The sequence below is a fragment of the Belonocnema kinseyi genome, chromosome 8 (genome assembly GCF_010883055.1).
Source record: "Belonocnema kinseyi isolate 2016_QV_RU_SX_M_011 chromosome 8, B_treatae_v1, whole genome shotgun sequence".
NCBI lineage: Eukaryota > Metazoa > Arthropoda > Insecta > Hymenoptera > Cynipidae > Belonocnema > Belonocnema kinseyi.
In genome coordinates this window covers 52,015,591-52,030,389 of record NC_046664.1, presented here as the reverse complement: position 1 = coordinate 52,030,389, position 14,799 = coordinate 52,015,591, and the positions used below count along the sequence as shown (strand labels likewise).

The window sequence follows — 14,799 nt, the reverse complement described above, 5'->3', positions numbered from 1 at the left end:
GGTAAAATTGAGGGGGCCCCCTAAGGGGGCCCGCCTGGATTGCCCTCAAACCTTGTGAAATCCATGAGACCAATCCAGGCGAGGTCCCTCATAGAAGCGACATGCTGATCCATAGGTGTCCAACATGGGCTACCCTCATGGATCCCTCATTGTAGCCCTCATGAAAGCCCTCTTGGTTTTTTTTTCTTGGCCCGTGCTTGCACCTGCACTGGCATAGCACTGGATATCGCTACTGGCACAGTACTACTCCAGCAGGAAATTCACCATGGGCGGCAGTACTGCAATTATTTTGTCTACAGATGTTAATATTCCGGTTTATAGTGAATACATATATTACATTCAAACATTATATTACAAATAAAATTTTTAACGCTACGGGGTATCAAGCTCACATATCTACACCTAAATCTATCGCCTGTCGGGAGTGCTAACCACTGCGCTAAACCAACAAGTTGAAATTAGGTAAAAAGCCATCCTCATAAGGTAGGGTTCAGAAAAATTATAGTACTAAATTGTAAGGTCTCTTTTTCTAATTATTTATTATTATACGACGTAATAAAATAATTATTAAATAAATAATTGAAATCGGGTCCAATTTTTCTTTGCGTAATATTTCGTTTTTCCCGTTGTAAAGTTTGGTTTTTAGGTGTTTTATACTATTTTACAACGTTTAAGATTGACATAAAATGTAATTTTTTTGAAAATTTACAATTTTTCATAAAAATGGAACTTAGAATTGTTTTTTTTTTTAAAAAAGCAGGAAAAAAATTGTTTTTGGGACAGCTGCACTCTAGTTCTTTGACATTTTAGAACGCATGAACCATATTTTTAAACGTATTTTCTTATGTCCATTTCTTAGGACACAAAATATTCACCCTTTAGACTTACAAATTTTATGGTTGATCCGTGAGGGCAACCGGGCTGGGCCCCCTGCGGCGGCCCCTATGGAGCTTCCATATTGTCAGAATTCGAATTTCAAAAATGTCTCATCGAATTTTTTTCCGAAATTCACTGTTTGTAAGTCTGAACTCGTGAAACCTTAAAATTTATGGTGAAAAAAACATTTTCACCCTTTGAACTTAAAATTTTTAGTCGTTGATTCGTGAGGGCAACCAAGCTGGGCCTTGGGCGGGGGCCTCGTAGAATTTCCATGCGTGGAACATTCATGCGGGCCCCCGCCGGGCCCCTCATCCTAAGAAGGATCAGCAATTTTAAAGCTTTCTGAAATTTTGAAGAGTTGCAACTGAAAATTTCGAAATTTTAAAATAATAGGATTAAACAATTATTCAGTTTTCAAGATTAATATTTTAAAGATATATAATTCGGAACATTTTTTGTTGGAATAGTTCAATTTTGAAGATTTGCAATTGGACAACTTACAATTTTAGAGTTCCATAAATGCACATACTAAAATCTTTATAATTTTGAAGATCAAATTTTAAGTTTTTAATTCTAAATCTTTAACATTAAAAAATTTCGATTGTAAATCATCAAAATCATAAAATTTTCAATTGTAAACCTGAAATCTTGCAACATTTTAAATTGCACATTTTCAAACTTAATTACTCTTTAATCTTCACGATTCATAATTTAGAGCTCTATGATAATTAAGGCTGTATAAATAAAAATTATTATATGGTGATGATTTTGAAAGTCAAAAGTGAAAAATTTTCAATTATAAATCTTCTAAATTGATCTTTTAAATTTAAATCAATAAAATCGCTAACTTCTTAATTGTTAATTTAAAAACTCTTCATTTTTAGAAGTATTACAATTCAAAGTTTTTCAATTTTAAAAAGGTACAATCAAAATTTTGACGGTTTTAAAGATTAAGAGACAAGTTTTTAATTTTAAGTCTTTTTAATCGCTAAAATTTTCAAACAACTTAAATAATTCAAATAAAATTATTATTATTATTGGACGTTAATTAGGATTTTAAATTTTATATTAGTCTCATTTAAATGTCTTCAATTTTAAATAAAATTATCAAAATGTAAACATTTTTACTAATAAATCTCTAAAATACGAAAAAACTCTACAATTTTAAAGGTTTGAAATTGAAAATTCTTTAGCTCTATTAAGCCGCAACAATTTTAAGTGGAAACAGAATTTTGTGAGACTTTAAACTGGTTTATAAGAAAAATCCGAGGATATAATTAATTATTCAATTAGAATAGAATTAATAATAATTAATAGACAATTAATTATTTCACATCATTCTAATAATGATTATAGTTTGCTATGATTAAATCTCTTTTGTTCAAATTGCATAACTTCTGATGGAATAATAAATTTTATTTAATATTCACGTGAAGAAATACAAAATGAAAATTAATAAATTAATTTAAAACCTTCACAAAAGCGCATTATTAAATTTCAATAATCAAAGAGAAATAATTTCACGCGTCATGAATTCCTGGAGAAGCATCCGTGGGAATAAGCATTCAGTAACTCTCTAACAATCCTGCGTTAGAGAAAAAAAAAGAAATTAAATATAAAAGAAGTGTATATCGTTCCCGCCTAGAAAGGCGAAGAAAATATTATTTCTATCCTGAGTCAAGATCTTAATCCATTTTTTCTGCAACAGGCGTAAATATGATAATATAAATATGATATTTTAAAATTCGTTTTTTTTTTAATCTTCTCATATACTCATTTTTTTAAACATTACCAGACATTTATAACATTATTTATCTAGGTACAAAAATTAGAAAAATGTTAATATAGAAACTTAAAATTTGAAGTGCTTTTTCGAATTTTAAAATTAAATTCTTCAATCTTTAAAACATCAATCTCGACCTGTAAACTATACATTTCCATACTTCAGTAGCTTAAAGCTATAATATATTTAAATTTTCTAAGCTTCATAAAAGCTTAAAAAATACGTACTGATCTGAAAAAATTTGTAAACCTACAAACTCAATCAATAAACGTTTTAATCTCCACAAAGGAAATTTATTCTTGCATGATAATAATAACTAATAAATAACTTAAATTTCGTCTCTGACATATATTTTGTTCAACATATTTTCTTCATTTTATTAACCAGACTAATAAACTCCACAATAAAAATAATAACATTTAAATTACAATTGCAATTTAATAGATATCAAATCCAGATAGAAATAGGTCATAGATGATAGATGTCAGTCTCTTCGAAAAACAAAATTTGACTGAAAAGTTTTCTCTATTTCCCTCGTGCCGGACGAATTTACACTTTAATTTATTTTATAATTGAGATCTTTTTGGAATTTGTTATTTATAATTCATAATTGTTTTTTTTAAATAATAAACATCACTTGTATATCTCTCTCAATAACACTTAAGAATTACGTAAAGAAACAACAAATTTGTGTGCTTTTCCTTTGTTCAATAACCACAGTGCATCAGTTAAAAATCTCTAAAGATTGGACTTAATGTTAATTTTAGTTTTTAATGAATATTTGTTTATTATTTTTCATATAAGAAGTGTTAGATTGAGTCAAATTCTGACCTAGAGGAAGACAGTTATGCGAAATATTACATTTTTTTTTGTAAGAATGTTTTGTTTCCTGGAAAATTCTGTTGTTCGATGTTGAAAATGCTCTTAAACGGAGTAATTATCTAAAGGGACAACAATATTCCTCTCGTAAAGCCAATGAAAATGTTTATTTTTTTTATTAGCAGCGACTCAAATCTGGAACAAAAAATATAAAACCTTTTGATTAAAACAGAATTTTTACTTCATTGTTAGTATTTCAATGTTTGCAATAAATAAATAAAATCGATCATAAACCTTTATGAAAAATAATAAGAATTCCAGAAGTTTTTCAAATTTGATATTTAGAAACTAGTTTCGAAATTTTGAAGCTGCTTAAATTGAATTACTTTTAAGTTTAAATTATATCTAATAAAGGCTTACAAACTAGAAAATTAAAAAAAAATCAATGTTCTTTACATTTAAAAAATTCAAAAAATTCAGAAATTTCAGATTGTCAAAAATATGATTGTTATGAAATTATAATGAACATCTAAAATATTAGTTTTGACAAATTTTGAATAACAAAATTCTGGAAGCTTCCAACTTTCTAATGCAGCTGGAAGAAGATTCTTTTTAATACATTATCTACAATCTTCGATTTTTAAACAAAATTTCTATTAAAATTGTCTTAAATTTCTTAATAAAAATCTCCTAAAAGTTATAAAAAATCAAAATTATTGAATGAAAACACCTTAAACGACTCAAAAACAAATTCGGAAGAGATGATACAATGTATGGATACACATAGACAAACATAATATTATTATAATATTAATAAATAATTTGATTAATTAATTAATATTAATATTATAATCATAATAATTCATAATCATAATAATATACAAAAAATAAAACAAACTAGCAGCGCATCCGACAGTAGGTCGACAAACAGAGCCGATGACCCTTGAGTTCAGAGTGCTGAAAATAATTTAGATAAAAACGCGATGACGAACCGGCGAAGCGGCCACATTGACGGCCACCCCCAGCTTCAGCACGAAATTACGCAGTCTACCTCTCGAAAAAGTGACATGTACGCAGAGTTCTTTCCCAACCGCTGTATCAAAAAGCCGAAGATCAAGGTAAGAACTGACATTAAGACCAACTGCTGAAAGTAGTCAACTTCGGAGAGATGAACGCGATTTTAGGACAAGAAGGAACATTAATATCCAGGTTCATCATAAGCCTCAAGACCTAGCTAACATGGATACTTCCCTTCTTTAGGATGTTTGAGAAAAGTCCCACCTCTGGACCATCGATTGTTCAACTGAAATGGAAAAGTGGATTGGCAAGACAGAATGCGTTTCGTCTTCAGTATGCGATTAAAAATATGACATCTGGTAAGCCAATGATGGAAAGGGTTCGAAAGTTCCCTTAAGAGCTGAGGATCTAGCATAACACACTGAACAAGTCAAAGCTTCTGACAGTCAAGTAGCATATTGTTAAGAAAATACGGGTCTTATCTGACACAAGGAGAAAAATGCAGAAGAGGGAGAGATTGCTCAGTGAGAATCAACAGTTTCTCTCTGACCCATGGTACCTCATAAGCGATCTCCCTGTTTTTGTCAAAAATTCACCCAATCCCAACGAGGTAGAGACGTTTAGAAGAGAGGTATAGAAGATCCCGGAAGCACTGGGGTACGAAGAACTTTTCCGCTGCAGGAATAGAGGGCATCAAGAACTTCTGTGGAAGAAGTTTACTTTTGCACACCAATATCTGGACCACATATTCACCTCATATTTAAACAAAAAAACCCACATTCTGGAGGGGTTGGTTCTAGAACAAACTATATTCGTACCGAAAAAAACGACTTGTCGAACCCAGATAATTGCAGGCTAAAATGAGAGAGGTAAGAACAACGTGGCCCGAAAAAGGTGTGTCAGGCGTTAACAGAACCTGATAATTGACAGCTTTGTTTGCAAAAACGCAGCAGCCTATCAGCGTGTCCTGTCAATAGTCAATATAGACCGCCGGAAGACTTTTGATTCAACCTTCACAGGCTTATCATCTGTCTATTGGAAAGTTAGTTTTCAGAAAAATAGATTCACTATTTCATCTGAAAATTATCGTATGACTACGAAGAATGCCACCTTCCACATACATATCTCGACAGACATAATGCGGCCCTAAGAGTGCTTTATTACCATCTTTGCGGCTCTCACGGTGTTGCCTGCGAGCCTGCCCTGTCGAACGCTCCAAGAGAGATAGTCAATTGTCCAAAACAAGAAGTGCCCAATTTTCTGGATTTACGATTTTCGAACAGCAGTCTCCATTGCACACTTAAGGCCTGACATCGTTCTTCAAGACTTCGAGAAACGAACTATATTTGTGATCGAAATCCCGGCTCCCTCGGACAGTAACATCACTGCCAAAGACGAAGAAAAGAAGGAGGCGTATCAAGACCTTAAAAATGAGCTGCAACGACTGCACACAAAATACTCGGTTAAAATAATTGTCCTTGCGATCTGTGCTCTCGAAAATGTTAAACTATTACTGGTACGTGACCTTAGAGCCAATTCAGTGTGCTAATAATGTTCCAAGGCTCTTGCGAGATGGATGGAGAAAGCCGTCATCCTTAGGTCGATTCTCGGCGACCTATCTCACGGTCGTGGTACGTGGCCATAAATGTGATTTACCGCGGTTCTACTTGGAGTTGGTGTCATTTTAATAGATGAAAGTTGCTCACAGTGTGATCCTGCAGTATAAGTCCGATAATACGTCCAATAATAATACATTGGAGGCGTTAACCATTCTTTAAATCTCATGAATCCTTGTAAATCTTCGCTATCCCTTGAAATCCAATAAATTTGTTAGAAAATTTGGTGAAGCTCCTTAAATTCTTTGAAATTCCGTTAAATCGCTTGGAATTCTTGAAGAGACTCAAAATTGTCCAATTTGTACAAAAATCGCTTAAAATCCTTTAAAATTCGTTAAAACCCCTTAAAATTTCCAGGAAAAGGTTAAAATATATGTTTCTTAAGCTGTTTCTTGCTTCTTTCAAAGTCATTTTATATTTTCTTCTCTTCGTTGTTTTGATTTTATCCTAACATTGCTTGATTAGCAGTTGAACTTTTTTTTATTTTGTATCTGTGATCATTTTCAAGTCTATTTCTCTTTTCATCGCGAATGCTTGTGATTTCCAAGCTTATTTTATCTGCTTTTTTCTTTACTTGGTACGTTGCCTGAATTTCATCATTGTACCATGCATCACCAAACATCCTTCATACAACCGTAGTACCACACACTTCCATCGAACTCCTGACGATGACATCCTCCATTCTAGTCGATGCCTCCTCTATATTTTTATTATCTACTAGGACCTTCCAAGTAGCCTCACCTATGCGCTCCTTTATCTTATTCTGAAAAGTCATTCGAACTCCAGGTTTCTGTAAATTCTTAAACTCTATTTACGTTTGTTTATTTATTTATTTGATTCTTTTTCTTCCCCATCCCTGACCCAAGTTTATTTTGGAGACTAGAAGGTAATGATTAGTATTGCTTTCAAAACCCATCATGACTCTTGCATCTTTCACTAGTTCTTTTAGTGTTTCATCCACAATAACGAAGTCAATTATATTGTAGATATTTTCTCAACACTATGTGTGCATGTGGATGATTTCATGCCTAAACCAAATATTTGTAATAAATAAACCCTTTTCTAAGCATAAGTTAAATAATTGATTCCCGTGATCATTTTTTCTGGTTGCATCCCCGAAATTACTTAGCACCCTCTCTGTATCTTAAGACTGGACACTACGCCGACCCATCCGTTCATGTCTTCTAGTATCATGATTCTTTCACCATGATCGCAAGCACTTAAAATATCATATAAGCTGTATTAGAAGGCGTCTTTTACTTCGCTCGGATCACCATCGACTTTGGCGTAGCACGCTATGATAAATAACACTGAGATTTCTATTTTCATTCTAACCCACGCCAACATTGGAGATACAAAATCCTAACCTCTGAGATGTTTTTTTACTCTTGCATTCATAATCAAACCGACCCCTTGATTACCACTTGATTCTATAATGCTACATTGTTTAAGCAATTCTTTTTTTTAACTTTAATTAAATATCACCTCACTCTAATTAAAAATTTTAACTATATTGTAAGATAAAATTGCTAAAAACGATAATAAATGATTTAACCAATTTCTATATGCATCTGATTATCAGCAGAAAGTATGTTATATGTTTTAAACAATAAGTATTTTAAAAACATATACAAAAATCAAAATTAATGCCAATAATGCAGAAAACATAATTTCTCACCTGTGGTGGGTTTGGAATCCTATAAAATATACTTATAGGGGTGATATTTGAATAATAAGTTTTGATTCGTATTTCATGACTGACTTTAAAAATAAGTACAATTCAATGGCTTGATCAAGTTAACCTATACGGTTGACAAATAGAATGTTTCTTTTCAAAAGCAATATTTTAAAAATGAAAATGGAAGAGTATTTTATACTTACTAAACAGTTCTCATAGAACCAAGTTGTTCTTAGGTCCTTGATTTTCTTCCTTGTTGTCATCATTCTCGTCGCTCTTGTCATAATTTATTTCGCCTTCTCGTTTTATGAGCTGTACATGTTGAATTCGATCTAAATAATTAAGAGCTGCTTCAAACCGCTTTAAGGAAGCTACGTTATATGATTGCATATGTGCCCTTTTTCCATAGCGACTCCCCATGAAAAAACGGTCGACCCTGGGCGATATCTCCAGAACTTTTGTCACGGAGTTTGAATTTTTTATGTTGCCCCTCCCATTCCTTCCGTATCTACTGCCTGACAGGAACAGTCCTCCTGCAGCTGATAAAATTATTACTTTATTAATACTAGAAAATTATCACGCACGCGATTATCTTTCTTTTTGTAAGAAGGACATTTTAAAATACGTAAATATAAAAAGTCAAATTATATAACAAAATTTCTCAATAAGTCTTAAAAAGAACTGTGTTTCCGCAAAAATCAGTTTTTTCAAAAACGTACATATACTCAAGAAAGTAAATTTTTATAACATAATTGCAAAAAAGGAAATATAATCTACTTAGAGACAGCTGCACAACAAAGAAAAAAGAGAGGGGTTAAAAGGAAAGAAAGAGCCAAACCATTATTTATCCGTCTTTTTAATACTAGTAGGGTCCAACAGATTTCGAATAATTTTAGGCTTCTTTATCAGGAAAATTTTTATTAGGAAAATATTAGTTCTGCAAATTAAATCGGTCCCTTTACTTTAATGACTTGTAACGCTTCGAGAAATTTGAATTTTTCCCGTCCTAAAGGTAGTTTTAAAGGGCGAAGAAAAAGGCGGGAAAAAATTCAAGTTCTATCGAAATTTTCAAAAAATCAAATTAAAGGCACTGAATGCTTGAAGGCACTAGGAAATATTGAAATCTCATGCTAATATTAATTAAAAATGAAGATATGAATTTTCAACAGACTAGTTCATTTTCAACCAAACACTTGAATTCTCAACCAGATAGTAAAATTTTCAGTTAAAAAAATGAATGAAAAAATGAATTTTATTTGAAATTAAAAACAGTTTAAGTTAAACAATACAGACAAATTTTTAACAAAATACTATTTCCTCAAATAAAACCGATTAATTTTCAACCGAGAATCGAACCCGCAAGCCGACAAAGTGGGTTCCTACGCTTTATCCCCCACGATCATCGTTCCTCTTTTAATAAGATAGGTGAGTTTTCCAGTAAAAATAATAAATGTTCAACCAAAAATAAAAGAAGTTGAATTTTCATTGCGAAAAATTTATTTTCGACCAAAAACAAAACGAATGTTCAAGGATTGAATTGAATTTGAGATGAGTTTTTAATCAAAGGAATTAATTTTTCAACTGCAATGATGAATTACAAAAAAGTATTTCAACTTTCCTCCGAACAGTTGCACGTTTTATCAGATAGTAGAATTTTCTATAAAACAGTTGAATTATCAACAAAATAGTTCATTTTCAAACGAAACCAATTAACTTTAAACCAGACAGTTGCATTTTCAACAGAAAAAATCGAACTTTCCGCAAAAAGAAAGGATTTTCCCAGCTAACGATTTTTCTGCACCATCCTTTAAGTAAATAAAATTGTCCAAATAAGTCATTTTATATCATAATGAAAATTATTATTAATTATTTTTAACAAATATTAATAAAAGACGAAAGATAATTGTAAATGTTTTTTTTTGATATTAGGAAAACATTCAAAACATTTCAAACCTACTTATAAAATTTCAGAAGAGATTTTTTAAGAAGATGTTGCAATTATGTGACCTTATAAAACTTTTAAAAAATAATAAAATATTTGTAAGACTTATTTAAAATTTATGAAAGGATACAAAAACAAGGTTAAATTTAAAATGATTGTTTAAAATTTCTAAAGATATAGAAGAATATATTAAAATTTGTTGAGGATTTTTTTTTCATTTTGAAGGATTTCTAAAAAAATATAGGAAAAATTAAAATAATTTTTAGAGATATTTAGAAAATTTTACAAGTGTCAAAAATGGTTTGAGATTTCAAAAACTTTCTTATGAATTTTCTAGATAATTTTTTGACTCATCTGAAATCTTCAAACATCTATTTGAATTTTCTCAAGAAACTGAATGGCAATTAAAAAAAAAATTTATTATTTCGTGGCTGGAAAATCTTTTTTGGTAGAAAATTCATCTTTTTGACTAGAAAATTGATCTACTTTCATAGAGATTTCATATTTTTTTCGTTAAAAATACATCTGTTTAGTTGAAAGTTCGTCTTTTATGCTTATTCCAATTTTTTTCATTCAAAATTAAGATCTTTTAGTTTTAAATAACAACTATTGGTTTATTCGTTGCGAATTCATATGTTTTCGCGAGAAATTAATTTATTTGATTGAAAATTAAGTTTTTTGTGGAAATTTCGATTTGGCATATCTGAAATACTTTTTGAATTTTCTCAAGAATCTTAGGAAGGTTATATTTATATTACCTTAAAAACAAATAAACCCATAAGGTTAAATAGTTTTTCAAAATTATCGTTTTATATTAGGAATTATTTTCCCCTCAGAACGAAAAACTACACGTGCACCTAACGTGCGATTATTGATGCTAGTTTATTAAAATGCATTCAATAAAAATCTTCTGTAGGAGGATACATAAAAATCATGTTATGTAACTTAAAAAATCTAGTTTTTAGAGAGCTCTAACAGCACAGTTCACATGAAAATGCTTTTGGAAAAGATATTAGCTTTTTAAATATTAAAGCATTGTGGTCATAATGCAGAGAAAGTTAGTGTCATATTTCGTGAGATAGTAAAGAGAGATAGTATACATCATAAAATTTAACAGGCTCATATAAAGCCTGTGTGAAGTATAAATATATTTTTTCAACAGTAGAAAAAGAAATTATGGATTAAAATATTGCAATATGTAATTTTGTTATCAAGTCCTTATGTGTAGGATAGGGTGGTCCAAAAATGCATTGGGACTTTTTTCGAATTGTTATGCATATCATCGGAAAATTTATTCTCATCCACACAAAGATAATTCCTTTTTTTAAGAAAATTATCCATAGAATATAAATAAAATCTTTCTTTATAGATATCACCCTATAAGTGTGTTTTAGCGGATCCTAGAAAAATCTCATAGTGAAAAAATGGTTTTCGCGAGTTTTCGGAGCTAATTAGGATTTTCTTGTCTTTTTTTAATGAAAATTGTTTCTAATACATAAAATACATCAAATACTATTTCAGCAATTTTTTTTAAGAATAGGGATAGAAAGTCGCGGTTTTTTCAAAAATGTCTCACTTTTGGTCCAGTTTTTGTTCACAGCTTTCTTCTTCGATATTATTATTAGACAGTTGCAGTTTTTTTTAATTTTTGACTTTTTGTCCACTTTTCAATTAGATAAAGTGACAATTAAATAAAGTTAACAAAAATAATGGTTAAAAAAATGTGTTACTATTGTTAATAATATTCTTTTTGCTTAATGGTAGAAAGTTGCGTTTTTTCTGAAATTTTCAACTATTTGCCTGTTTTATATTACAAGTGACTTTATAACTAATTAAATTCAACAAAATCTAATTATTTAAACTAATTATTATTGTTTATACCTATATTCTCCTATATTAATTCAGGATAGAAGCGATTTTTTCCGATACTTTAAACTATTTGTGCAATTTGCACTTAGTGAGGTAATAATTCATTCAAGTTAACAAGAATAGCTGTTTAAACAATTTCTTTATGTTTTCAACTATCTTCTCGTAGATAATTGTTTGAAAGTTCTAGTTTTTTCTGAAATTTTAAACTTTGCTGTGCCTTTTTAGTTATGTACAAATAATAAATAAACATTAGAGAGTATAATATTTTTAACAATTTCTTACTTTTTTGAATATATTTTTCTATAAAAAAACAGATGTTTGAAATATGTTTCAAATTTTCTACATGAATCCCAGGAATTTTCCAGGGAATCTCCAGGATGGGGGAGGGGGTGGTAGCGCTGATATTAAAATATTTGGAATACCAAAATTTGCTTTTACTCTTTGAAATACATTTCTTGTTTCTAATTCAAAACAAAACTTTTATGAGTCATTTACAACCCTAGTCCTCCCACCTGATCCTAATTATACCATTATTTGTCTTCGTCTTTTGTGTAAGATGGCCTTTTTGTTTAAATTAATTTTTTCATTCAACATAGGGGAAAGAGAATAAATAATTTTAAAAAGTCATTCATGTTAAGGTTCGCTTATAATTTTTTAATAATCAACTAAAAAGTCAAAGCAAAACTATAGATTTCAGACAAAAGCAGCTTTCTAGCATAAATCTAACGAAAGATAGTTATAAACAATAAGCAATTGTTGAAATAAGCATGTTTCTTCACTTGCATTAATTATTTCCTCACTAAGTAAAAAGTGCACAAAAAGTTGAAGGCTTCAGAAAAAACCGCAACTTTTCAGTTCTTATTTAAGAGAAGACAGTTATGAACATCATTAAATTGTTTTAACAAACGTGCTTGTTCACTTACATTATTTATCACGTTACTTCGTAAAAAGTTGGTGAAAACTTAAAAATGAACCACAACTATCTAGCATTAATCTAACTGAAAATTGGACAAAAAGTGGAAAATTTCTCTTAAAAAACTGCGACTTTCTTACTCTATTCCAAAAGAACATTGCTAAAAACAATAATGACTCTCAAGCCATAAAGCCTTTTGTGCCACACGCGTGTTTATTCCCAAGGCAGTTCTCCTAATCCGCCCATCTTCGCCGAATGTTTTTGCTTCTCGGTTGATTTAGTTGTTACCAACGTTCTGAGAATATACCTCTCAGGTTCCAGTCGTACATATCGGACAGTAAATGACATCCTTCTTTGTAATAAGCAAAGTGATCATCACCCACTCTGCCTTTCGACAGCCTTCCTATCAGGCCGCAGATGGAGAATATAGACAGACTAGGGTTGATGCAGCGATCCCTTTGAGGTCATGAGTCTTTTCAAAATCGGCTTCGACCCCAAGGTTAGGCTCTCGAGAGACCCACTTATCCTTGATATGACACCAGCTTTTTCTGACGGGATCTAGAGTTTGAGATGGGTTCCAAACCATCGAAGCCCGCAGTAGAAATACAGGGAAAATTTTCCATTGTCATCGGCTCAGAGATCGCACTTTAGACCTCCTGAATTAAATTCTGATACATCATCGTCTGAGCCTATGAAGCTTTTACATTATATGCACTAGAGACAATTTGCATTTTTTGAACTCACAAAGACATCATGATTAGCGCCAAAAACTCGCGGAAACCCATTTTTCCACTTATTGGATTTTCTAAGGACCCTGTAGAACAGACTATTGGTGTGATATTTAAAAATCAGTATTTCCTTCATATTATGTAGCTAATTGTGAATAGAAAACTTGAAATTCAACTCGATTCATCTAATATTGACAATTCTGAAAGGGAGGTTACTCAAGTGTCTATCTCCGATTTGATTCGATCTGAAGTATGTTTTCGAGCACTATAAAATAAGGTACATGTTTTTTTATACGTCCCCAAATTCATATTTAGGTGATGGAATTGGCCTTCAAATTTTTCGAATATTACTTGAGAAATATAATTATCAGTGAAATGAATGAATTAATTAATTAAATAAACTTTGTTTAGACTGAAATTTTTTTATTATATCGCAGTAAAATATTTATTTCTTTACCATAACCCCCTTAAACGGTGGTTAAATACCTCTTGCGGCTAAAATACCATGAAGAAACAGCCATGAAGTGGTATTAATAAAATACAAAACATTATATCCTTTTATTCTCCATTTCAGATTTAAATAGGGTAAACTACCCTCAAAGTAATTTTCTATTTTATTGAATAATTGGTAACCACCCTTAAAGCACGTTTCACATTCATAAATCATTTAAAGTGTTGCAAATTAATTATTGTGGTATACAAAATTGTAAACAAATGTATTTAATTTATTTCCTATAACGTGTAGTAGAACATGAATTACACTAATGGTGATCGTGGAAGAAATGATTGATACACAATGATTTTTTACACCAAGGATGTTCAAAATTTTGTGTCCTGCTATCTGGATAACCACTTCTATACCATTGGCACTGAAAAAGGTTTTATATCTTGGAGAGAGATATCTTTGAAGAAGAGATTGGAGTTTAATATTATTGTTTCTCAAGTGCAGATTTATATCATAATTATGTACTAAAACATCCGAAAAACGTTTAACAACATTTTTCCGAGCTCGAAATCCATATGCAACTAATGGCTGAATTGGTTCCTTTTGAAATAACTTTAGGTACTCCCTGTATTAAGAAAAACTGCTCCTTTCACATACTTATTTAAATGGTCTACAAAACAGATAATACATTTTAAGTGAGGTAAAATGTGTTTAGAGTTATAAAAAGAAAGGAAAATATAAAATTAGCTTTGCATACCTGATGTAAGCTTCCCAAATTTTGAAGCAATAACAAATACATTAAAATGTCTAAATAATGTTCCTTTTACTACTGCGCCAAATGTCCCACTTGGTTCTTTCAGGAACATAAATAATGGAAACTAAAAAATTTCCGAATCACTTGAATTTTTTTATCTTCCACTACTAAACTGCTTTGTGGACCCAGCCCCGATTAGCAGCCACTTTAATTCGTATTATAAATATTTTGAATTCCGCTCTGTACTTTCAAAGGACAAAATCAACTGCTTTCTGCTTTAAAATCTTAATATCTTCTATTGATTTTCATCTTACAAATTTCGTTATTTTTCTTGAAACAATGCAGTGAGCTTTCAT

The 14,799-nt window shown here is 30.8% G+C and overlaps 1 protein-coding gene across 2 annotated transcripts in view; it reads right to left on the bottom strand.

The window, feature by feature from the left end:
* Nucleotides 1-3,064: 3,064 nt before the first annotated feature.
* Nucleotides 3,065-14,799, bottom strand: part of LOC117178794 — a 68,993-nt gene continuing 57,258 nt past the window's right edge. For both annotated transcript variants that reach the window (XM_033370270.1, XM_033370269.1), the window contains exons 4-5: nt 7,996-8,331; nt 3,065-3,676 (exon numbers count right to left, since the gene is read on the bottom strand). In XM_033370270.1, coding sequence (XP_033226161.1) covers nt 8,006-8,331 — 326 coding nt within the window. In that variant the 3' untranslated portion in view covers nt 3,065-3,676; nt 7,996-8,005. The remainder of the gene's footprint in view (nt 3,677-7,995; nt 8,332-14,799) is intronic.